Here is a 24,294-nt window from a genome sequence, read left to right as displayed (position 1 = left end):
GCCAAAGTATTGGAGTTTCAGCTTCAACATCAGTCCTTCCAATGAATATTCAGGACTGATTTCCTTTAGGATGGACTGGTTGGATCTCCTTGCAGTCCAAGGGACTCTCAAGAGTCTTCTCCAACACCACAGTTCAAAAGCATCCATTCTTCAGCGCTCAGCTTTCTTCACAGTCCAACTCTCACATCCATACATGACGACTGGAAAAACCATAGACTTGACCTTTGTTGGCAAAGTAATGTCTCTGCTTTTTAATATGCTATATAGGTGGGTCATAACTTTCCTTCTAAGGAGTAAGCGTCTTTTTAATTTCATGGCTGCAATGAGCATCTCCAGTGATTTTGGAGCCCAAAAAAATAAAGTCTGACACTGTTTCCACTGTTTCCCCCTCTATTTCCCATGAGTTGATGGGACCAGATGCCATGATCTTAGTTTCTGAATGTTGAGCTTTAAGCCAACTTTTTCACTCTCCTCTTTCACTTTCATCAAGAGGCTTTTTAGTTCCTCTTCACTTTCTGCCATAAGGGTGGTGTCATCCGCATATATGAGGTTATTGATATTTCTCCCGGCAAATCAATTTTCTATACAGAGTCAGAGTAATCCTCTAAAAATCAAGTCAAATCTGGATATTCCCATGCTTAACACCCTTCAGTGGCTTCCATCTCATAATAAAATCAAGTCTTTAAATGACCTTCAAAACTCTCCTTGGTCTACCCTCCCCACACCTACCCTCTGACCTGTCCTGCCACCTCTCCCACCACACCCCCCTTTCTCTCACTCTGCTTCAGCCACGGCCTCCCACATGCTGTTCTTCCAACATGCCAAGGACACTTCCACGTTAGAAGGTGCTGCTTCCTCTAACCGAACATTTTCTTCCAGACACTTCCATGGCTTAATCCACTTCACTCAGAAAAGGGCTTCTCAAAAAGCCTTTTCTCACCAAACTACCCGAAGTATTATAGTATCCTGTTACGTTTTATCCCCTGAATCTATCTTATTCTGCTTCAAAACCTATTAGCTACCTGACGTGCATGTGTGCGACTGAGTGTGGACACATGAATAATGTCTGTGTCCCTCACTGATACTTAAGCTCCGAGAAACCATAGGTCTATTTTGTTTACCATTGTTGTCACATTACGCACCAACAGCAGGCTTTTAAATATATTTGTTGAAAGAATAAAACATGGTAACCGGTTTTAGTTTGCTGAGAAAATAATGATGGAACACTACTAGAATTCAGTAAAGCTTTCAAATGAATTCATTCTCAATCACGAGAGCATTATACACATACTTTGGTGGTAGGAGTACAACGTTCATAATTCAAGGTTCAGTAACAGATGGAGACTTCTTATGTTTCTCTGCCCCTTCCCATATCCTTGCTTCCAGTCTCATTCATCCATAAATGGTTACTATGTACCAGTGACTCTCTAAGTCAGAGAGTATTCTATGCTTTAAGAATACATAGACAATTAAGACAAGTTAAGGAAATGGCAACCCACTCCAGTACTCTTGCCTGGAAAATTCCATGGACTGAGGAGCCTTGTGGGCTGAAGTCCATGGGATCGCTAAAAGAGTCGGACACGACTGAGCGACTTCACTTTCACAATGCATTGTCACCTTGCTTATTTAACTTATATGCAGAGTACATCATGAGGAACGCTGGGCTGGAAGAAGCACAAGCTGGAATCAAGATTGCTGGGAGAAATATCAATAACCTCAGATATGCAGATGACACCACCCTCATGGCAGAAAGTGAAGAGGAACTCAAAAGCCTCTTGATGAAAGTCAAAGAGGAGAGTAAAAAGGTTGGTTTGAAGCTCAACATTCAGAAAACGAAGATCATGGCGTCTGGTCCCATCACTTCATGGGAAATAGATGGAAAAACAGTGGAAACAGTGTCAGACTTTTTTTGGGGCTCCAAAATCGGATGCTGACTGCAGCCATGAAATTAAAAGACACTTACTCCTTGGAAGGAAAGGTATGACCAACCTTGACAGCATATTAAAAAGCAGAGACATTACTTTGCCAACAAAGGTCCGTCTAGTCAAGGCTATGGTTTTTCCCGTGGTCATGTATGGATGTGAGAGTTGGACTGTGAAGAAAGCTGATCGCCGAAGAATTGATGCTTTTGAACTGTGGTGCTGGAGAAGACTCTTGAGAGTCCCTTGTACTGCAAGGAGATCCAACCAGTCCATTCTAAAGGAGATCAATCCTGGGTGTTCATTGGAGGGACTGATGCTAAAGCTGAAACTGCAATACTTTGGCCACCTCATGCGACGAGTTGACTCACTGGAAAAGACTCTGATGCTGGGAAAGGTTGGGGGTGGGAGGAGAAGGGGACGACCGAGAATGAGATGGCTGGATGGCATCACCGACTCTGTGGACATGAGTTTGAGTGAACTCCGGGAGTTGGTGATGGACAGGGAGGCCTGGCGTGCTGTGATTCATGGGGTCGCGGAGAGTCGGACACGATTGAGCGACTGAACTGAATGCATGAGAAATATAAACATAATAACCGTAGAATATGGCGTGTAATAGAGTTCTATAAAGTTGTAACATAACAAAGGAAGTAATCAACTTTTAGGGGTAGGTGTTCAGGGAAGTTTCAACAGTGATAACATTCAACAAATACTTGCAAAATCAAGTAACAAAAGATATACTTCATTTTACTTTACATACGAAATGAGAGTATTAAGTCTGAAAGTGCTACAGCAATATGCTACCACCAGATAACCTAGCTTGAGAATGAAACCAAAACAAGAGGAATGACAGAGCAGAACAAACCACAGAAACGGAGTCAAGTCCTTGTTGATTTCAGAATGGATGAAGCCCTAGCTGAAGTTCAAGGACAAGATCTAATCATGCCCTTTACTGTGTAGCCAGTCTGAATTTGGTTTTCTGTCACTTGCAACATAAGTATACAGATGAATCTTGGTGAATTCTTTCAAAAACCAAAGCATTTGTTATTTCAATGTATAGGGGCACTATTGGTATTTTGGAAGGGACAATTCTTGTTTTGTGGGCAAACATCACAGGTCACTTGGTATATCTTATCTCTACCAGTAATTGGACCGGACCTCACAATCACTGTGACAACCAAAAAACCAAACCCTTAGATTTCCAAATACCTCTCATCTCCAAGAAGAACCGCAAATCTAATCCCTAATAGTTGCTGCTGCTGCTGCTGCTAAGTCGCGTCAGTCGTGTCCAACTCTGTGCGACCCCATAGACGGCAGCCCACCAGGCTCCTCCATCCCTGGGATTCTCCAGGCAAGAACACTGGAGTGGGTTGCCATTGCCTTCTCCAATGCATGCGAGTGAAAAGAGAAAGTGAAGTCGCTCAGTCGTGCCCGACTCTTAGCGACCGCCATGGACTGCAGCCCACCAGGCTCCTCCGTCCATGGGATTTTCCAGGCAAGAGTACTGGAGTGGGGTGCCATTGCCTTCTCCTTAATAATTGCTACATGTATCCATTTCTCACAGTGCATGCGTAAATGTACTTAACAACAACCTTAAAAGAACTGGGATATACCACTCGAATATACTAATTTTACATAATAATCCAATTTTAATTAGTCATTCATGACTATCTAAATGACTGATCCAGTCCTAAGTATAGCTTATATCAGCTCTTGAGATAAGCAGTGCTTTAAGTCTGCTACTACTATCTGAAAATTCTCATTCATTTAAGCTTACTTCTCCACACAGCACTATCAATATATGTCACTGACAGTGTTGGTTACCTTCCCTGTAGCCATTCATCTAATTTCTTCCTAGACTGAAATGCCAGATACTGCTTTTTCCAGTCCCCTTGCAACTAGGGCATAAGTAATAAGGCTGAAATGAAATCTGATACAGGCCTTCTGTGAAAGGCTCACTTGCTTCATCAAGAGATGAGAGGGCAAAGGCCTTCTGACTTTGGTGGTTGTGTCAGAATGTGATGCCTGGAGCAGAAAGAGAAACACGCAACTATAAAAGGACAAACCTGAGCACAAAGGTCACCACCCTACAGACAATGATGGAAAGAACTTGGATTTAATCTAGAAGGGAAGCCAGTTTGAGCATGAAACTGAAATGGAGGACAAAGTTCAGAGGAAAACGGAAAAACAGAACCTCAGACTGAGGACTAAAGGACTAGTGAGTGAAGTCGTTCAGTCGTGTCCGACTCGTTGCGACCCCATAGACTGTAGCCTACCAGGCTCCTCTCTCCACGGGAATTTCCAGGCAACAGTACTGGAGTGGATTGCCATTTCCTTCTCCAGGGGATCTTCCCAACCCAGGGCTCGAACCCGGGTCTCCCGCATTGTAGACAGACACTTTACCGTCTGAGCCACGGATTAAACAAAAGTAAGTTTGTGAACGAACTACCCTTTAAACTAATCCTACCTATGCACTTGCCAATTACCTGAGCTAACACACCTTTTTTTTTTAAAATCCTATTTGTGTCCTGATACAGGAAACAGCTATTTTAGGGGGAAGAGCAAAAGCAAGACACTGCAGGAAATGTAAAGAAACTTTCAGAGACATAAGAGAATCAGGAACTATAAAGCTAAGAAAAAGAAATCAGATCATTTCATTCCAATAGAGTATATTTCAAAAGTGGTCTAAGAAAACTAAGGACGATTGAGATAAGGCCATTAGATTTGGTAATCAGATTGTCAAGATGACTTTTTAAAAAGCAATTTCAGTGCTGCAATGGTAAAAGAAGTCAGAGCGCAAAGGAAAGAATAATTTATACTTTTAAGAACTCCATAACGGACCAAACCCTTGGAAAGACGTGTAACGTGTTTTAAACCCCGTCAATTACAACTCTGTGAGGTAAGTATAACATTCTGTGCTGTGCTTAGTCGCTCAGTCTTGTCCAACTCTTTGCGACCCCCATGGACTATAGCCCACCAAGCTCCTCTGTCCATGGTGATGCTCCAACAACAATTCTGCATTGGGTTGCCATGCCCTCCTCGTATCAGAGAAGGCAATGGCAAGCCACTCCAGTACTCTTGCCTAGAAAATCCCATGGATGGAGGAGCCTGGTAGGCTGCAGTCCGTGGGGTTGCTATGGGTCAGACACGACTGGGCGACTTCACTTTCACTTTTCACTTTCACACACTTGAGAAGGAAATGGCAACCCACTCCAGTGTTCTTGCCTGGAGAATCCCAGGGACGGGGGAGCCTGGTGGGCTTCCGTCTATGGGGTCGCACAGAGTCGGACACGACTGAAGTGACTTAGCAGCAGCAGCAGCAGCCCTCCTCGTATGACATTCTACTTTATAGACAAAGAATACAGCCTGAGTAGTAACTTGCCCACAGCCACGCAGACAGTAACTGGTTTCAGTAGACTTTAAAATCAGATTTTTGACGCTTAAAAGTAAATGTTCTTCCTACTATACCCCTTCATGGATCACAGCCTTGTCGTGGTAAAGGGGCTGGTATAACTCAATGAAGCTATCAGCCATGCTGTACAGAGCCACTCAAGACAGACGGGTCATAATGACGAGTTCTAACAAAACGCAGTCCACTGGAGGAGGAAATGGCAAACCACTCCAGTATTCCTGCCGCAAGAACCCCAGGAACAGTATGAGGCAAAAAAATATGACACCGGAAGATGAGCACCACAATCAAAAGGTGTCCAACATGCTCCTGGGGAAGAGTGGAGGGCAGTCATTATTAGTTCCAGAAAGAATGCAGTGGCTGGACCAAAGTGGATATGACGCTCAGTTGTGTGGATGTGTCTGATGGTTAAAGTAAAGTCTGATGCTGTAAAGAGCACTATTGCATAGGAACCTGGAATGTTAGGTCCATGAATCAAGGCAAATTGGATGTGGTGAAGCAAAAGATGGCAAGAATGAACATCTCAGGAATCACTGAACTAATATGGATGGGAATGGGTGAATTTAATTCAGATGACCGTTAAATCTACTACTGTGGGCTAGAATCCCTTAGAAGAAAGGGACTAGCCCTTATAGTCAACAAGAGTTCTAAATGCAGTACTTGGGTGCAATCTCAAAAAAAAAAAAATAATAATAATCTCAGTTCATTTCCAAGGCAAACTGTTCAATATCACAGTTATCTTAAGTCTATGCCCCAACCACTAACACCAAAGAAGCTGAACAGTTCTATGAAGTAGAATTGCTGTAGTTCTCGAACTACACCTTCTAGAACAAACACCAAAAAATGATGTCCTTTTCATCACAGGGAATTGGAATACAAAGTAGGAAGTCAAGAGACACCCAAAATAACAGGCAAGTTTTGCCTTGGAGTGCAAAAGCAGGGCAAAGGCTAACAGAGTTTTGTCAAAAGAACACGCTGGTCACAGCAAACACCCTTTTCGAACATCCAAGAGACAACTATACACATAGACATCACCAGATGGTCAATACCCAAATCAGACTGATTATGTTCTTTGCAGCTGAAGATGGAAAAGCTCTATACAGTCAGCAAAAACAAGACCTGGAGCTGACTGTGGCTCAGATCATGAGCTCCTAATAGCAAAATTCCAGGTTTAAAGTGAAGAACATAGGGGAAACGACTAGGTCATTTAGATATGACCTAATTTAAATCCCTTATGATTATACAGTGGAGGTGACAAATGGATTCAAGAGACGAGATCTGGAAGAGAAAGTGTCTACCAGATTCACAACACTGAAAGAGGTTCATATGTTTGTATATGAGTTTACTGAAAGAGGTTCATATGTTTGTATGTGAGTTTATACACAAAGTTCATCACAGTAAAGAGGTTCATAACACTGTGCAGGAGGCAGTGACCAAACTATTCCAAAGAAAAAGAAATGCAAGAAGGTAAAGTGATTGTCTGAGCAGACTTTACAGAGAGCTGAGGAAAGGAGAAGCGAAAGGCAAGGGAGAAAGGGAAAGATATACTCAATGAATGCAGAGACCCAGAGAATACCAAGGAGAGATAAGAAGCCCTTCTTAACTGAACAATGCAAAGCAACAGAGGAAAACAACACAATGGGAAAGACTAGAGATCTCTTCAAGAAAACTGGAGATATCAAGGGAGCATTTCATGCAAGGATGGGCAACATAAAGGACAGAAATGGTAAGCACCTAATAGAAGGAGAAGATATTAAGAGGAGGTGGCATGAATACACAGAAGAACAGTACACCAGTTGGTGTGGTCACTCACCTAGAGCCAGACATCCTGGAGTGTGAAGTCAAGGGGGCCTTAGGAAACATTACTACCAACAAAGCTAGTGCAGGTGATGGAATTCCAGTTGAGCTATTTAAAATTCTAAAAGATGATGCTGTTAAAGTGCTGCACTCAATACGTCAACAAATTTGGAAAACTCAGTAGTGGCTACAACACTGGAAAAGGTCACAGTTTTCATTCCAATAAAGAAAGGTAACGTCAAAGAAAGTTCAAACTACCATAAAACTGCACTCATTTCACATGCTAACAAGGTTACACTCAAAATCCTTCAAGCTAGGCTTCAAAAGAATGTGAACCTACAACTTTCAGATGTACAAGCTAGGTTTCGAAAAGGCAGAGGAACCAGGATGCAAACTGCCAACATTCGCTGGATCATAGGGAAAGCAACAGAATTCCAGAAAAACATCTGCTTCTGCTTCATTGACTGCGCTAAAGCCTTTGATTGTGTGGATCATAACAAACTGTGGAAGATTCTTAAAGAAATAATAGTACCAGACCACCTTACCTGCCTCCTGAGAAACCTATATGCAGGTCAAGAAGCAAGTTAGAACTAGACATTGAACAACTGACTGGTTGCAAACTGGGAAAGAGTACAATAAAGCTGTATCTTGTCACCCTGCTTATTTAACTTATATGCAGAGTACATCATGAGAAACACGGGACTGGAGGAAGCACAAGCTGGAATCAAGATTGTGGGAGAAAGATCAACAAACTCAGATATGGAGATGACACCACTCTAAGGGCAGAAAATGAAGAGGAACTAAAGAGACTCTTGATAAGGGTTAACAAAGAACATGAAAAAGTTGGCTTGAAACTCAAGGTATAAGAAACTAAGATTGTGGCATCTGGTCCCATCTCTTCACGGCAAATAGAAGGGGAAAAACTGGAGGCAGTGACAGATTTTATATTCTTGGGCTCCAAAATCACTGTGGATGGTGTCTGCAGCCATGGAATTAAAAGATGCTTGCTCCTTGGAAGAAATGCTATGACAAACCTCAACAGCATACTAAAAAGGAGAGACATCACTTTGCTGACAAAGGTGCATATAGTCAAAGCTATGGTCTTTCCAGTAGTCACGTACGGATGTGAGAGTTGGAACATAAAGAAGACTGAGTGTCAAAGAATTGAGAATTGTGGTGCTGGAGAAGGCTCTGAAGAGTCCCGCGACTGCAAGGAGATCAACCAATCCTAAAGGAAATCAACCTTGAATATTCATTGGAAGGACTGATGCTGAAGCTCCAATACTTTGGCCACCTGATGCAAAAAGCCAACTCACTGGAAAAGACCCTGATGCTGGGAAAGACTGACGGCAAAAGGAGAAGGAGGTGGCAGAGGATCAGATGGCAGGGTAGTATCACCGACTCAATGAACATAAATTTGAGCAAACCCCAGGAGATAACGGAGGACAGAGGAGCCTGTCATGCTGCAGTCCATGGGGTTGCAAAGAGTTGGACCCAACTGAGCAACTGAACAACAACCAAACTCCTAGGATTAAAGAAGAAAAATACAGTGGCACAGCAGTCAAAATTCAGACTGGCTTCTGTGAGTTGCATGGCACACAGCACCGTGTTTGGCAAAGGTATGTTTAAGCATGTATGTAGGCTAGAGAGGGCAAGACTTAAAAAGGAGTGATAATGGATAATTACTGAGAAAGAAAGAGAGGGATGATCATGGACACATCTGGAAAAGGTTGCTCTTGAAGAAAAGGAAGGACAATTCCTTCTTTTCAAATAAAGAAATGATATCAGGATAGAAAAGATTATACCTCAGATGTTTGAGATTTTTCTCAGGAAAGGAAAAGACAAAGTTATTTACTATAAAAACTTTCATGAAGACAAAAAAAAAAAACACAACACAACTGACATTAAAGATCTAGAAGATAACAAAACACTAACTGGTCTGAAAACAAACCAAAATCCTCACATAACTGTCTCTTGTATCCTTCAGGGATCAAGCTAGTGATGAGGCCTGTTTAGAACTGGGCACTAGAAAGATAAATTGACATAAAGTTAAGTATTCTAAGGTATCAATGACAGGCTGGTAAAAATTGAAGACCATGGGATCCTGGTGACAAGGGGAGGCAAATGGAAAGAGCAGTAGGCTAACGAATGGAATGAATAGAGACACAAAGGTGGGAGGGTTCCTAAAGAGAGGAAGAGGGGAAGAGAGAGAGAGAAAAAACAGGTTCCATAAGTGTGAAAGAGTGGTTGTGGTCAGACAGGTCTTGACACAATGCCTCAGGCAATGAGCTACCGACTAGGGCTCAGCACTATCCTTTCAGCTAAAAGCACAGAACTGAGAGACAGTCACCCCTAAAAACATGCAGTCCTTGGGTGCAGGAAACAAACAGCCTTACCCGGTGGTGCTAGCGGTAAAGAATCCACCTGCCAATGCAGGAGACAATAAGAGATATGGGTCTGATCCCTAGGTAGGGAAGATCCTGTGGAGGAGGAAATGGCAACCCACTCCAATATTCTTGCCTGAAGAATTCCCATGGACAGAGGAGTCTGGCTGTCCACAGAGTCGCAAAGAGATGGACACGACTGAAGCGACTTTGCACAGCACAGCAACATACAAGTGTATGAATTTGCACTTACAGGAATCAAACATTTAAAATATCTCCTCTCCTTTTAAAATGAACAATTCTATCTCCAAATTTAAGAAATTCATCAAGAGGACAAAAGTCTACAATAAAGGTTAAGGCAGATGTGTGTCAGGAGGTAGAAGGAAAAGTTAAATCTGTCAGGCCAACTGTAACCCACCTGTTAAAGATTTTTAGCATAGAATTCCAACAAGGCAACAACAGTTTGTGCTTTAGTAACTCTGGAGAACACCTAGCATGGCTTCAAAAAAAGGATATCACTCAATTTAATTTTAAAAGGTCCACCCACTGCAATCTCAATGGACAAGCTATCATTTATACTCATAATCTCATTTTTTACCATTCTGCTGCTCTTGACACATTATCCAAATACAGGAAAAAAATGGGAAAAATCAGACATGGCAACTTCCTTCACTACCACATCCCTCCTTCAGTTTGCACTTTTTACACCATCAATTCTGACTACTCTTGCCCTAGTAATAAAAAGAAATGACACCGGCACAACCTAAATTTTGCAGAAAATACCAAGTACAACAAGGATAACAATTGAGAATCCAAGAAATTTGAGAAGTTTCAAGTTTAAAAAGCGTTTTCTCCATTTTAGTCCTTTCCAAATAAAACAAAGGGCTCGGACAATACAAAATTCTGAAGCTTCAGTGGACAATTTAGGCTAACAGTGAATAAAGAATCACTAAAATCACTTATCCTTTCTTGGGCTATTACATTTCTTACCTTCATAAAGCCTTCTTTTAAAACCGGACCACTTCTCAATTCTTTCCCTGGATCTAGTATACATACGACTCCCCGCACCCCCACCAAAGTTTAGAGACCAAAGAGTTGCTGTGGTCAGAAAAGGATTAATTTAGATGAAGAATCAGTTGCCGTCACTGGCACCATTCCTCAACTTTGCAGGAGTTCGATGGTCAAATTCCCAAAACCATCCCAGTCTCCTGGGGGCTGCATTCCCCCAACTAGATGAACAGAATCCACTGGCGTCTGGATAGCAAGCTTTTCTTTGTAGGTCTATAAGCCAGGGTAAGCTTTCCAACAGTTAAAAGACTTCTCAGGGAACCAAGAAGGTCGAAACCAGGAAGATGGGGAGGCGACTAAAACAGGCAGGCGACCCACCCACCTCGCGCGAAGGAGAGCGCGCTCGCAGGGGCTGCCGCTTCGGCAGGAGCCCGGAAAGGCTGCGGAAGGCGGCCGGCGCCGCGACCCCCGGGCCCTGGGCGGGAATGGAGGCCCGCAAAGCCAGCGGCCAGCCGGAGGCCCGGCGCGGGCGCGGAGACGAGGGGGCGGCAGCGTGCGCTGAGCACAGCAGGGGCCGAGCCGCGGCGGGGCAGAGCCGGGGACGCTCTGCCAGAGGAGGAGACCCCGGCGCCGGCGGCCTCACCCACCTGCCAGACGCTCGCGCCGCGGACAGAAGCGCGGACGCAGCCCGCGCGCTTCCCCCGCCGCCGGACGCAGCCCCCGGCGCCCCGGGGCCCGGCAGCACAGGGCGGGGCCGCGCTCGGGCAGAGGCGGCTGGACATAGGGGGCGCTGGGGGCTCGGGCGGGCAGCTCCGCGCTTGACCTTCCTCACCGGTGGCCAGCGGCACTCCCTGGGAACAGCATCCCGCCGCGGCCCGCCGCGCCCGGGCCTTCGCCCGCGGCTCCCCCCCGGCAGCGGCCGGGCTTCCGGCGGCCACACCCCGCCCCCGCGCTACTCGGCCGCCGCCATCTTGTCGGAGGCGGGCAGACCGCACTGCGCAGGCGCGCGCCGCGGCCGCCGGGGCCCCGAACCGCGCCGCGAAGGAGCCGCAACGCGCAGGCGCGGGAGCCGCGGCCGAGCCCCGCCTCTGCACCGCCGTCGCTCCCGAGCACGGGAGCCGCGGGACTGTGGCCAGCCTCGAACTGTGCTGCAGCCGAGGTAACAGACCTTTCTGCGCGCCCCACAGCCAGTCATCGTGTAAAAACCTATCTGTGTGCCAGGTCCCGGGACAGGCGCTGGTGCAAGATTAGTCAGACGCGGCTGCAGTGCTAAAGGTGTTCCTCATCTAGTGAGAAAGGACGGGGAGGAACGAGTGATTTCCACAGTTCTTGTGTTTACCTGCGCGCCACCTTCGCTCTCTTGCCCCTTCAAATTTTAACTGAAAACACACCTCTTCCAGGAAGTCCTCCCTCTCACACAATTGGGTCAGTTCTCTTCTCACATCTTGCGTTACCTCTTTAAGCTTTATTTCATTCAACATAAACTCAACAAGTAATATTGGAGTTTCATGTATATTCTAGATATGATTCTAGGTTATAGCGATAACGAAAATAAACTCATGGGACTTGTACTTTAGGGCAGAGTACAAAACAAACAAAAAGAACTTTAAAAAATCAACAAAATAACGTTTGATAGTGATGAGGCATGGGAAGAGGAAAAATCCACCAACAGTTAATGTTGGGTGAGGGGTGGTTGTTAGCGATCTCTCCGCAGAGATGACACTTGAGCTGAGGCCTGACTGACCACAGGGGCCAGAAGTCATGAGGATCACCTGGGCAGGGCATTCTAGAGAGAAGAACAGCAAACGCAGCAAACCTCTCATTCTTGAGGTGGGAGTGAGGACAGAAAGGATAGGTGACATAGACGCCTGGGGAGGATATGAGGTAGCGAGGGAGGGGACAGGGGCAATTTCGGTAGGGCATTGAGCCCATGATAAGAGCTGGATGTTTACTTCACCGTGGCCCCTCTATCTTGTTGACACTGCCGGGACTACTCCTCAAGCACTTCTAGCTCCTGACTGCCTCACTGCACATGCTGATTCCACTGTCTTGAAGACACTTGCTCTTGTTCTTTACACATCTAGCTTCTCATCTTTCAGGTTTCAGTTTAAATGTCACCTCAGAAAGGCCATCTTTCCAAAACTAAGCATCCCACCTGCCCTTTCATTAGTCTCCACCATTGCACCTGATCATTTCTTTTAGGGCACTGAACATATTTATCATTGCTATGAATTAATTGTCTATTCATTGCTTCTTCACCATTCAGTTCACTAAACTGAACTCCACCAGGAAGTGAAGATATTTCACTTACTAGTGAATACTTCATGCCTAGCACCTTGCCTGGCATGAGTGATCACTCAATATGTGTTTGCTGTTTTTAGGAATGTCGAGTTTGCCAGCATTTAAGTTGTCAGTGGTATACTACATTGTTTTACATTGGTTTTTAAAAATAAATGCAAGTCATTTCCTGTTTGTATACCCTTTGCTAGAGTATAAATAAGAACTTTGGTAACAGGGAGAGAGAGAGGAAGAGAATGAGATCAGAGGAGGTGAAGGGGTTAGTGGGCAAAGATTGTACTTTGTGTCTATTTGCAGGACTGGGAGCTGGAAGGCTTCAGTTTAGTGAAGCACCTATTATATGTGTCCTGCATTCGGCTAGATACTTAATTCTCACTGCAGCCTTGCTAGGTAGTTATCCTTAGTTTTATACATAGCAAACTTGAGAGAGATTAAGTTACTTGCTCAAGGTCCTACATTAAGAGACGATGCCAACCATAAAGTTCATGCCCTTCTCTTCTAGAGAAACTGGATTTTGAAATGGGTTTATTTGGTGATATGATTCTGTGTCATTCAGATCAGATCAGATCAGTCGCTCAGTCGTGTCCGACTCTCCGCGACCCCATGAATCACAGCACGCCAGGCCTCCCTGTCCATCACCAACTCCCGGAGTACACTCAAACTCATGTCTGTGTCATTAGCAGGCTTTTATTAGCTATTTCAGCCACTGCCATTTAAGAATCCCAATCATACTGCTGTTCTTGTATAGGATCTCAACAAAGGGCCTGATTTGAAATTGCTGTGATTTTTTTTTTTCTTCTTGAACTAGGGCAGAGCTCATTTTACCATTTCCTTTTCATGTCTTTTTAAAATTTGTATTTCTTTTTATTAATAATGTGTACATGTTTGATCAAAGGAAAAGAGATACAGAAAAATGGGTGCATTTCCTAAATGCTAGCTGCATCCCCTTGGTTAGGCTTGTTACTGTATGACTAACTCTTTCATCTAGGTCCCAAGTAATACTTTAGACATCAAAGACAGTTCTCTGGCAAAGAGTGACAGCCTCACCACAATAATCACTTATCCCATTTACTCATCAAAATTATACACCATCATTTCCCTCCAAACAGGATAGCTGGGGAAAACTACAAGAAAGGAGAGGGCCGCTATCCTGTATCTAGGGCCATTCAGTCTTTATATGAAGGCATTCAGTTTTTTTAATATCATTAACTCATGATAATATACACTTGTCACTCAAACCCAGTTAGTCCATGAGCAAACCAAACAGTAAGTGGGACTACATACTTAAAAAGATTCTTTGATCTTCTACCCCACTGTAGTAGGACTCCTTCTTGGAATAAATTCTGGAATCAAGGCAATGTCTTTGGTTTCTGTGGTATTGCTCTCCTCATGGTTACCATCTGTTATTGGTTGAACATTCCCCCACTACTCAAAAGATATGTTGAATTCCGAACCTCAAGTACTCAACAATATGAACTTATTTGGGAATAGGATCATTGCACATGTAATTAAGTTCAAATGAGGTCATACTGGAGTAGGTGGACCCCTAATCCAATAACTAGTGTCCTTAGAAGAAGACAGTCAAATGAAGAAAGAGACACACAGGGAGAAGGCTGTTTGATGACAAAGGCAAAGATTGGAGTCGTGCACCTGAAGTCAAGGAACACCAAAGACTGCTGGCCAGCCACCAAAACTGAGAAAGAGGCAAGTGAGGATTTCTCTACAGATTTCAGGGGAAACACAGTCCTGTCAAAACCTCGATTTTAGATGTATAGCCTCCAAAACTGTGAGACAATAAATAGCCGTTGTTTTAGGCTACCCAGGTCATGGCACTTTGTTATAGCAGACTTAGAAAGTAATACCACTGCTCTCTCTTCGTGTGTGTCTGTGTGTGTGTGTCCAGGACTCGAAGTAGAGGAAAGAGACTGTCAGGGCTTGAAGCAGAGGAAAGAGATGCGGATGGGCTGCCTACTAGAGTACTCTTTCCTGGAAAATCCCAAGGGCAGAGGAGCCTGGTGGGCAACAGTCCACGACGTCACAAAGAGTCAGACATGACTTAGCACGCACACATGCATCCAAAATATAATTTCAAACTGCGGCGCTGAAATGCAGCTAGTGATGCATTACTGGAGTGGGTTGCCATGCCCTCCTCCAAGGGATCTTCCCAACCCAGGGAACGAACCCAGGTCTCTTTCATTGCAGGCGGATTCTTTACCATCTGAGCCACCAAGGAAGCCCTCGGTTCAGTTCAGTTCAGTCATGTCTGACTCTTTGTGACCCCCATGGACTGCAGCACGCCAGGCCTCCCTGTCCATCACCAACTCCTGGAGATTACTCAAACTCGTTCCACTGAGTTGGTGATGCCATCCAACCATTTCATCCTCTGTTGTTCCCTTCTCCTCCTGCCTTCAATCTAGCCAGCATCAGGGTCTTTTCCAATGAGTCAGCTCTTCGCATCACATGGCCAAAGTGCTGGTGTTTCAGCATCAGCATCAGTCCTTCCAATGAATATTCAGAACTGATTTCATTTAGGGTGGACTGGTTGGACATCCTTGCAGTCCAACGGACTCTCAAGATTCTTCTCCAACACCACAGCTCAAAAACATCAATTCTTTGGTGCTCAGCTTTCTTTATAGTCCAACTCTCACATCCATACATGACTATTTGAAAAACCGTAGCTTTGAATAGCATCTCACATGCTAGTAAAGTCATGCTCAAAATTCTCCAAGCCAGGCTTCAGCAATATGTGAACCATGAACTCCCAGATGTTCAAGCAGGTTTTAGAAAAGGCAGAGGCACCAGAGATCAAATTGCCAACATCCGCTGGATCATGGAGAAAGCAAGAGAGTTCCAGAAAAACATCTATTTCTGCTTCATTGACTATGCCAAAGCCTTTGACTGTGTGGATCACAATAAACTGTGGAAAATTCTGAAAGAGATGGGAATACCAGACCACCTGACCTGCCTCTTGAGAAACCTGTATGCAGGTCCGGAAGCAACAGTCAGAACTGGACATGGAACAACAGACTGGTTCCAAATAGGAAAAGGAGTGCGTCAAGGCTGTATATGGTCACCTTGCTTATTTAACTTATATGCAGAGTACATCATGAGGAACGGTGGGCTGGAAGAAGCACAAGCTGGAATCAAGATTGCTGGGAGAAATATCAATAATCTCAGATATGCAGATGACACTACCCTTATGGCAGAAACTGAAGAGGAACTCAAAAGCCTCTTGATGTTAGTCAAAGAGGAGAGTGAAAAGGTTGGCTTGAAGCTCAACATTCAGAAAACAAAGATCATGGCATCTGGTCCCATCACTTCATGGGAAATAGATGGAAAAACACTGGAACCAGTGTCAGACTTTATTTTTTTGGGCTCCAAAATCACTGCAGATGCTGATTGCAGTCATGAAATTAAAAGACGCTTACTCCTTGGAAGGAAAGTTATGACCAACCTTGATAGCATATTAAAAAGCAGAGACATTACTTTGCCAACAAAGGTCCATCTAGTCAAGGCTATGGTTTTTCCCGTGGTCATGTATGGATGTGAGAGCTGGACTGTGAAGAAGGCTGATCACCGAAGAATTGATGCTTTTGAACTGTGGTGTTGGAGAAGACTCTTGAGAGTCCCTTGTACCTCAAGGAGATCCAACCAGTCCATTCTAAGGGAGATCGATCCTGTGTGTTCATTGGAAGGACTGATGCTAAAGCTGAAACTGCAATACTTTGGCCACCTCATGCGACGAGTTGACTCACTGGAAAAGACTCTGATGCTGGGAAAGGTTGGGGGTGGGAGGAGAAGGGGACGACCAAGAATGAGATGGCTGGATGGCATCACCGACTCTGTGGACATGAGTTTGAGTGAACTCCGGGAGTTGGTGATGGACAGGGAGGCCTGGCGTGCTGTGATTCATGGGGTCGCGGAGAGTCGGACACGACTGAGCGACTGAACTGAACTGAACTGAACTGAATAGATGGACCTTTGCTGGCAAAGTAATGCCTCTGCATTTTAATATGCTGTCTAGGTTGGTCATAACTTTTCTTCCAAGGAGTAAGCATCATTTAATTTCATGGCTACAGACACCATCTGCGGTGATTTTGGAGTCCAAAATAATAAAGTCTGCCACTGTTTTCACTGTTTCTCCATCTATTTGCCACAGAATAATGGGACCGGATGCCATGATCTTTGTTTCCTGAATGTTGAGCTTCAAGCCAACTTTTTCACTCTAATTTTTCATTTTCATCAAGAGGGTCGTTAGTTCTTCTTCACTTTCTGCCATGAGGTGGTGTCATCTGCATATCTGAGGTTATTGATATTTCTCCCAGCAATCTTGATTCCAGCTTGTGCTTCTTCCAGCCCACCGTTCCTCATGATGTACTCTGCATATAAGTTAAATAAGCAAGGTGACAGTATACAGCCTTGACATACTCCTTTTCCTATTTGGAACCAGTCTGTTGTTCCATGTCCAGTTCTGACTGTTGCTTCCTGACCTGCATACAGGTTTCTCAAGAGGCAGGTCAGGTGGTCTGGTATTCCCATCTCTTTCAGAATGTTCCACAGTTTATTGTGATCCACACAGTCAAAGGCTTTGGCATAGTCAATGAAGCAGAAATAGATGTTTTTCTGGAACTCTCTTGCTTTCTCCATGATCCAGCGGATGTTGGCAATTTGATCTCTGGTTCTTCTGCCTTTTCTAAACCCAGCTTGAACATCTGGAAGTTGACGGTTCAAGTATTGTTGAAGCCTGGCTTGGAGAATTTTGAGCATTAATTTGCTAGCGTGTGAGATGAGTGCAATTGTGCAGTAGCTTGAGCATTGTTTGGCATTGCCTTTCTTAGGGATGGAATGAAAAGTAACCTTTTCCAGTCCTGTGGCCTCTCCTGAGTTTTCCAAATTTGCTTGCATATTGAGTGCAGCACTTTCACAGCATCATCTTTTAGGATTTGAAATAGCTCAACTGGAATTCCATCACCTCCATTAGCTTTGTTTGTAGTGATGCTTCCTAAGGCCCACTTGACTTCACATTCCAGGATGTCTGGCTCCAGGTGAATGAGCACACCATCGTGATTATCTGCATTGTGAAGATCTTTTTTGTATAGTTCTTCTGTGTATTTTTGCTTTCTCTTCTTAATATCCTCTGCTTCTGTGAGGTCCATAGCATTTCTGTCCTTAATTGTGCCCATCTTTGCATGGAATGTTTCCTTGGTATCTCTAATTGTCTTGAAGAGATCTCTAGTCTTTCCCATTCTATTGCTTTCCTTGATTTCTTTGCACTGATCACTGAGGAAGGCTTTCTTATCTCTCCTTGCTATTCTTTGGAATTCTGCATTTAAATGGGTATATCTTTCCTTTTCTCCTTTGCCTTTTGCTTGTCTTCTATTCACAGCTATTTGTAAAGCCTCCTCAGACAACCATTTTGCCTTTTTGCATTTCTTTTTCTTGGGGATGGTCTTGCTCCCTGCCTCCTGTACAATGTCACGAACCTCTGTCCATAGTTCATCAGGCACTCTGTCTATCAGATCTAGTACCTTAAATCTATTTGTCACTTCCACTGTATAATCGTTAGGGATTTGATTTAGGTCATACCTGAATGGTCTAGTGGTTTTCCCTACTTTCTTCAACTTAAGTCTGAATTTGGCAATAAGGAGTTCATGATCTAAGCCACAGTCAGGTCCCGGTCTTGCTTTTGCTAACTGTGTAGAGCTTCTCCATCTTTGGATGCAAAGAATATAATCAATCTGATTTTGGTGTTGACCATCTGGTGATGTCCATGAGTAGAGTCTTCTCTTGTGTCGTTGGAAGAAGGTGTTTGCTATGACCAGTGCATTCTCTTGGCAAAGCTCTAGTAGCCTTTGTCCTGCTTCATTCTGTGCTTCAAGGTCAAATTTGCCTGTTACTCCAGGTGTTTCTTGACTTCCCGCATTTGCATTCCAGTCTCCTATAATGAAAAGGACATCTTTTTTGATTGTTAATTCTAGAAGGTCTGGTAGGTCTTCATAGAACTGTTCAGCTTCTTCAGCATTACTAGTCAGTGCATTACTTGGATTACTGTGATACTGAATGGTTTCTTGGAAATGAACAGAGATCATTCTGCATTTTGGACTCTTTTGTTGAGTATGACATTTCTTCAAAGGGATTCTTGCCCTATGCAATATTGTTCTTTACAGTATCAGACCTTGCTTCCATCACCAGTCACATCCACAACTGGTTGTTGTTTTTACTTTGGCTCCATCTCTTCATTCTTTCTGGAGTTATTTCTCCACTGATCTCCAGTAGCATATTGGGCACATACCAACCTGGGGAGTTCATCTTTCAGTGTCCTATCTTTTTGCCTTTTCATGCTGTTCATGGGGTTCTCAAGGCAGGAATACTGAAGTGGTTTGCCATTCCCTTTTCCAGTGGACTACATTTTGTCAGAACTCTCCGCCATGACTCTTGGGTGGCCCTACATGGCATGGCTCATAGTTTCATTGAGTTAGACAAGGCTGTGGTCCATGTGATTAGACTGGTTAGTTTCTTTTGATTGTGGCTTTCAGTCTGTCTGATTGGGCTTCCCTGGTGGCTCAGAGGTTAAAGCGTCTGCCCGCAATGCGGGAGACCTGGGTTTGATCCCTGGGTCGGGAAGGTCCCTTGGAGAAGGAAATGGCAACCCACACCAGTATTCTTGCCTGGAGAATCCCATGGACAGAGGAGCCTGGTTGGCTACAGACCACGGGGTCGCAAAGAGTCAGACACGACTGACCGACTTCACTTTCACTTTCAGTCTGTCTTCCCTCTGATGGAGAAGGATAAGAGGCTTATGAAAGCTTCCTGATGGGAGAGACTGACCGCGGGGGACACTGGGTCTTGTTCTGATGGGCAGGGCCATGCTCAGTAAATCTTTAATCCAATTTTCTGTTGATGGGTGGAGCTGTGTTCCCTTCCTGCTGTTTATCTGGGGCCAAACTATGGAGGAACGCTGGGCTGGAAGAAGCACAAGCTGGAATCAAGATTGCTGGGAGAAATATCAATAACCTCGGATATGCAGATGACACCACCTTTATGGCAGAAAGTAAAGAGGAACTAAAAAGCCTCTTGATGAAAGTGAAAGAGGAGAGTGAAAAGTTTGGCTTGAAGCTCAACATTCAGAAAACGAAGATCATGGCATCTGGTCCCATCACTTCATGGGAAATAGATGGGGAAACAGTGGAAACAGTGTCAGACTTTATTTTTTGGGCTCCAAAATCACTGGAGATGCTGATTGCGGCCAGGAAATTAAAAGGCGCTTACTCCTTGGAAAGAAAGTTATGACCAACCTAGATAGCATATTAAAAAGCAGAGCCATTACTTTGCCAACCAAGGTCTGTCTAGTCAAGGCTATGGTTTTTCCCGTAGTCGTGTATGAATGTGAGAGTTGGACTGTGAAGAAAGCTGAGCGCCGAAGAATCGATGCTTTTGAACTGTGGTGTTGGAGAAGACTCTTGAGAGTCCCTTGGACTGCAAGGAGACCCAACCAATCCACTCTAAAGGAGATCAATCCTGGGTGTTCATTGGAAGGACTGATGCTGAAGCTGAAACTCCAATACTTTGGCCACCTCATGCGATGTGTTGACTCACTGGAAAAGACTCTGATGCTGGGAGGGATTGCGGGCAGGCGGAGACGGGGACGACAGAGAATGATGGCTGGATGGCATCACCGACTCGATGGACATGAGTTTGAGTGAACTCCGGGAGTTGGTGATGGACAGGGAGGCCTGGCGTGCTGTGATTCATGGGGTCGCAAAGAGTCGGACACGCCTGAGCGACTGAACTGAACTGAACTGAAACTATGGTGGAGGTAATGAAAATAATGGTGACCTCCCTCAAAAGGTCCCATGCATGTACTGCTACAGTCCGTGCCCCCAACCCTGCAGCAGGCCACCACCAACCCACGCCTTCACCAGAGACTCCTGGATGGACACAGGCAAGTCTCCTGTTTGGTCACTGCTCCTTCCTCCTGGGTCTTGGTGCACAAGGATCTGTTATGCCCTCCTAGAGTCTATTTCCAGGCTGCTCTATGGTGGGGTCAATGGTGACCTCCTCCAAGAGGGCTTATGCCACACCCAGATCTGCTGCACCCAGAGCCCCTGTCCCTGCGGCAGACCACTGCCGACCCATACCTCCACAGGAAACGCTCAAGCGCAGTTCTGTCCCAGTCTCTGTGGGGTCTTGGTGCACAAGGTTTGTTTGAGCCCTCTGAGCGTCTCTCGTGGGAATGGGGTTTGATTCTAAATGCAAATTTGCCCCTCCTACCGTCTTGCTGGGGCTTCTCCTTTGCCCTTGGACGTAGGGTATCTCCACACCGCCGTCCAGCAAAGTGCAGCTGCCGTGCCTGACCTTGGATGTGGAATATCTCCTCTTGGCCGCTTGACACTCCAGCGCCGTGCAGCCTCCACTTGCCGCTCCTGTGACCTAAATAAAATCCCTTATGACTATACAGTGGAAGTGAGAAATAGATTTAAGGTACTAGATCTGATAGACAGAGTGCCTGATGAACTATGGACAGAGGTTTGTGACATTGTACAGGAGGCAGGGAGCAAGACCATCCCCAAGAAAAAGAAAAAAAGGCAAAATGATTGTCTGAGGAGGCCTTAAAAATAGCTGTGAATAGAAGAGAAGTGAAAGGCAAAGGAGAAAAGAAAAGATATACCCATTTGAATGCAGAGTTCCAAAGAATAGCAAGGAAAGATAAGACAGTCTTCCTCAATGATCAGTGCAAAGAAATCGAGGCAAGCAATAGAATAGGAAAGACTAGAGATGTCTTCAAGTAAATTAGAGATATCAAGGGAACATTCCATGCAAAGATGGGCACAATAAAGGACAGAAATGGTATGGACCTAACAGAAGCATAAGATATTAAGAAGAGGTGGCAAAAATACACAGAAGAACTATACAAAAAAGATCTTCACAATGCAGATAATCACGATGGTGTGCTCATTCACCTGGAGCCAGACATCCTGGAATGTGAAGTCAAGTTGGCCTTAGAAAGCATCATGAACAAAGCTAATGGAGGTGATGGAATTCCAGTTGAACTATTTCAAATCCTAAAAGATGCTGCTGTGAAAGTGCTGCACTCAATATGCCAGCAAATTTAGAAAACTCAGCAGTGGTTGCAGGACTGGAGAATGTCAGTTTTCATTCCAATCCCTAAGAAAGGCTAATGCCAAAGAATGCTCAACTACCACACAATTGCACTCATCTCACACACTAGCAAAGTAATGCTCAAAATTCTCCAAGCCAGGCTTCAGCAGTATGTGAACCATGAACTTCCAGATGTTCAAGTGGGATTTAGAAAAGGCAGAGGAACCAGAGATCAAAATTGCCAACATCTTCTGGATCATAGAAAAAGCAAGAGAGTTCCAGAAAAATATCTATTTCTGCTTTATTGACTATGATGGAGCCTTTGACTCTGTGGATCACAACAAACTGTGGAAAATTCTTCAAGAGATGGGAATACCAGACCACCTGACCTGCCTCTTGAGAATTCTGTATGCACGTCAGGAAGCAACAGTTAAAACTGGATGTGGAACAGCAGACTGGTTCCAAATTGGGAAAAGAGTACATCAAGGCTGTGTATTGTCACCCTGCTTATTTAACTTATATGCAGAGTACATCATGAGAAACGCTGGGCTGGATGAAACACAAGCTGGAATCAAGATTGCCAGGAGAAATATCAATAAACTCAGATATGCAGATGACACCACCCTTATGGCAAAAGTGAAGAAGAACTAAAGAGCCTCTTGATGAAAGTGAAAGGGAAGTCCTACATCTGAATAAGTTTGAGTATTAAAGATTTAGGTAAATAGCAAAGAGATTGAGCTATTTCTCCAAAGCTGAGAGGAACATTCTAGAGTGAAAACCAGAATATGTATTTCAGATATTTCAATTCTGTTTCAGCTTTGACAAGTTAAAATAGGTACTTGTTTTCTGAGTAGCTTATTTCCTCCTCGAACCCGTTACTAGTCATTCCTTGCTGAAGGTGTTCTCTTCAAACCCGAGTTCTCCTGTGGGCAGTGTGACAGGGTTTGCTGGGCTCATGCCACATCTTCCTCATCAGATACATACATGAGGGCAGAGCCCATGAGTCATTCTTCTTTGTATCTGTCCCCTACAATTTCTTGAACTGGAAGCACCCAAATAAACAAGATCAGCAAAATCTGATCATTTTGGAACTTGATGAAAACCATGAACATCCCTTATACCATTCTTACTGCTTTGGTGTATAATTGGAAATTTTCGTAATAAAAAATTTTAAAAAAGACATACAAGAAACTTCTGCTTCAAGATAGCTAAGTACAAATGTTCACGTCCTTCTCTCTGTATCCCAGTAAAATGTCAGCAGCAGGGCTTAATTTTCAATCAAACTAACGAGGGTTAAGCTTCAAAGGCCCTCATTCGCACACACCCTTTCCAAGGTCCTGGAAGGTGCCTTAGCAATATGTTCATGTATTTGCACTTTTTCTCCTCTGTCGCAGTTCTCCTTGTGTCTGGTAGTATTAGAGTAGTTGGTTCCAGTTAAAGGGAAGTTGAGTTTGAGATACAAGTTGTTAAAATTGCGTGGGAGGATATTTATATGATTCATAGTCACTTCTGTGAGTAGCATTTTATTGTTAACCATGGCTGTAGAAGAATAGCTTCCAGCTATCTGCCTCCAGTCCACTGTCTGCTCTCCCAGGATTGTAACACCAAGGTGCTGGGCCAGAGGTTGTGTGGCAATATGAACACAGCCTATGTCATCTGTACCAGACCCAGATGTATGAATAGAGCCAGAAGCTAGTTTGTGGGAAATTATTCCAAATTTTATAATTCCTATTAATGAAACCTAATAGAAGCATCCCCACACGTGACTACAATCTTAAAAAAAAATTACAAGTTGTCAAGCTTGGGGGAAAAAAAAACTATCAGCAATAAAAATTTTTTTGATCAACCATACTTAGGAAGACTGAACGATATGTTCAGTTGATACAAATATGATAAAACAAAATGACTGTCACATGCAAAAAAAAGAAGAGCATCTACACAAAAAAGTGTAGGGAAAAATATTGTAGAAATTATATCAGGAAGTAAAATAATAAACCTATTATGTTGTTTCTTGGATCTTGTGATGTTTGTTGATTTTATGTTAGCATTCCAAAATGTGTAATTTGTTGTGGTTCTTTTCTAATTCAAAATAAATACTTACTTTCATACTTAAATTTGTATTCACATTTTATATGTTTTCTGTTACACAGGGACAGAAAAATTCATCTCCCATAAAACATGGATCCCTGAAATTATAACTGGGGACTTCAACATCCCTCTGTCAGCAACTGATAGAACTAAAAATCAGACAATGAGCAAAGATATTGAAGACCTAAACAGTACAATCAAACAATAGGATCTAAATGACATTTATAGAACACTCTACCAGCAACAGCAGAATGCACATGTTTTTTCTTCAAGCACAAATAGACCAAATACT

General features: G+C 44.0%; 1 protein-coding gene across 7 annotated transcripts in view; it reads right to left on the bottom strand.

The window, feature by feature from the left end:
* Positions 1-11,492, bottom strand: part of APC (APC regulator of Wnt signaling pathway) — a 143,625-nt gene extending 132,133 nt beyond the window's left edge. For 4 of the 7 annotated variants that reach the window (XM_055436920.2, XM_055436925.2, XM_055436926.2 and 1 more), the window contains exon 1: positions 11,165-11,302. Coding sequence is in view for 1 of the 7 variants with exons in the window: in XM_055436921.2 (XP_055292896.2) it covers positions 11,165-11,299 (135 nt within the window). In the remaining 6 variants the exon portion in view is untranslated. Of the gene's footprint in view, positions 1-10,899; positions 11,112-11,164 lie in introns of those variants that run through there. The other 3 variants (XM_055436921.2, XM_055436922.2, XM_055436923.2) reach the window with 3 other exon arrangements.
* Positions 11,493-24,294: the final 12,802 nt, after the last annotated feature.

Source organism: Moschus berezovskii, chromosome 9 (genome assembly GCF_049115385.1).
Source record: "Moschus berezovskii isolate FMDL1 chromosome 9, NW_MosBer_1.0, whole genome shotgun sequence".
NCBI lineage: Eukaryota > Metazoa > Chordata > Mammalia > Artiodactyla > Moschidae > Moschus > Moschus berezovskii.
Note: the sequence above shows the minus strand (reverse complement) of the source record. Positions and strands in the feature narration are given on the sequence as shown.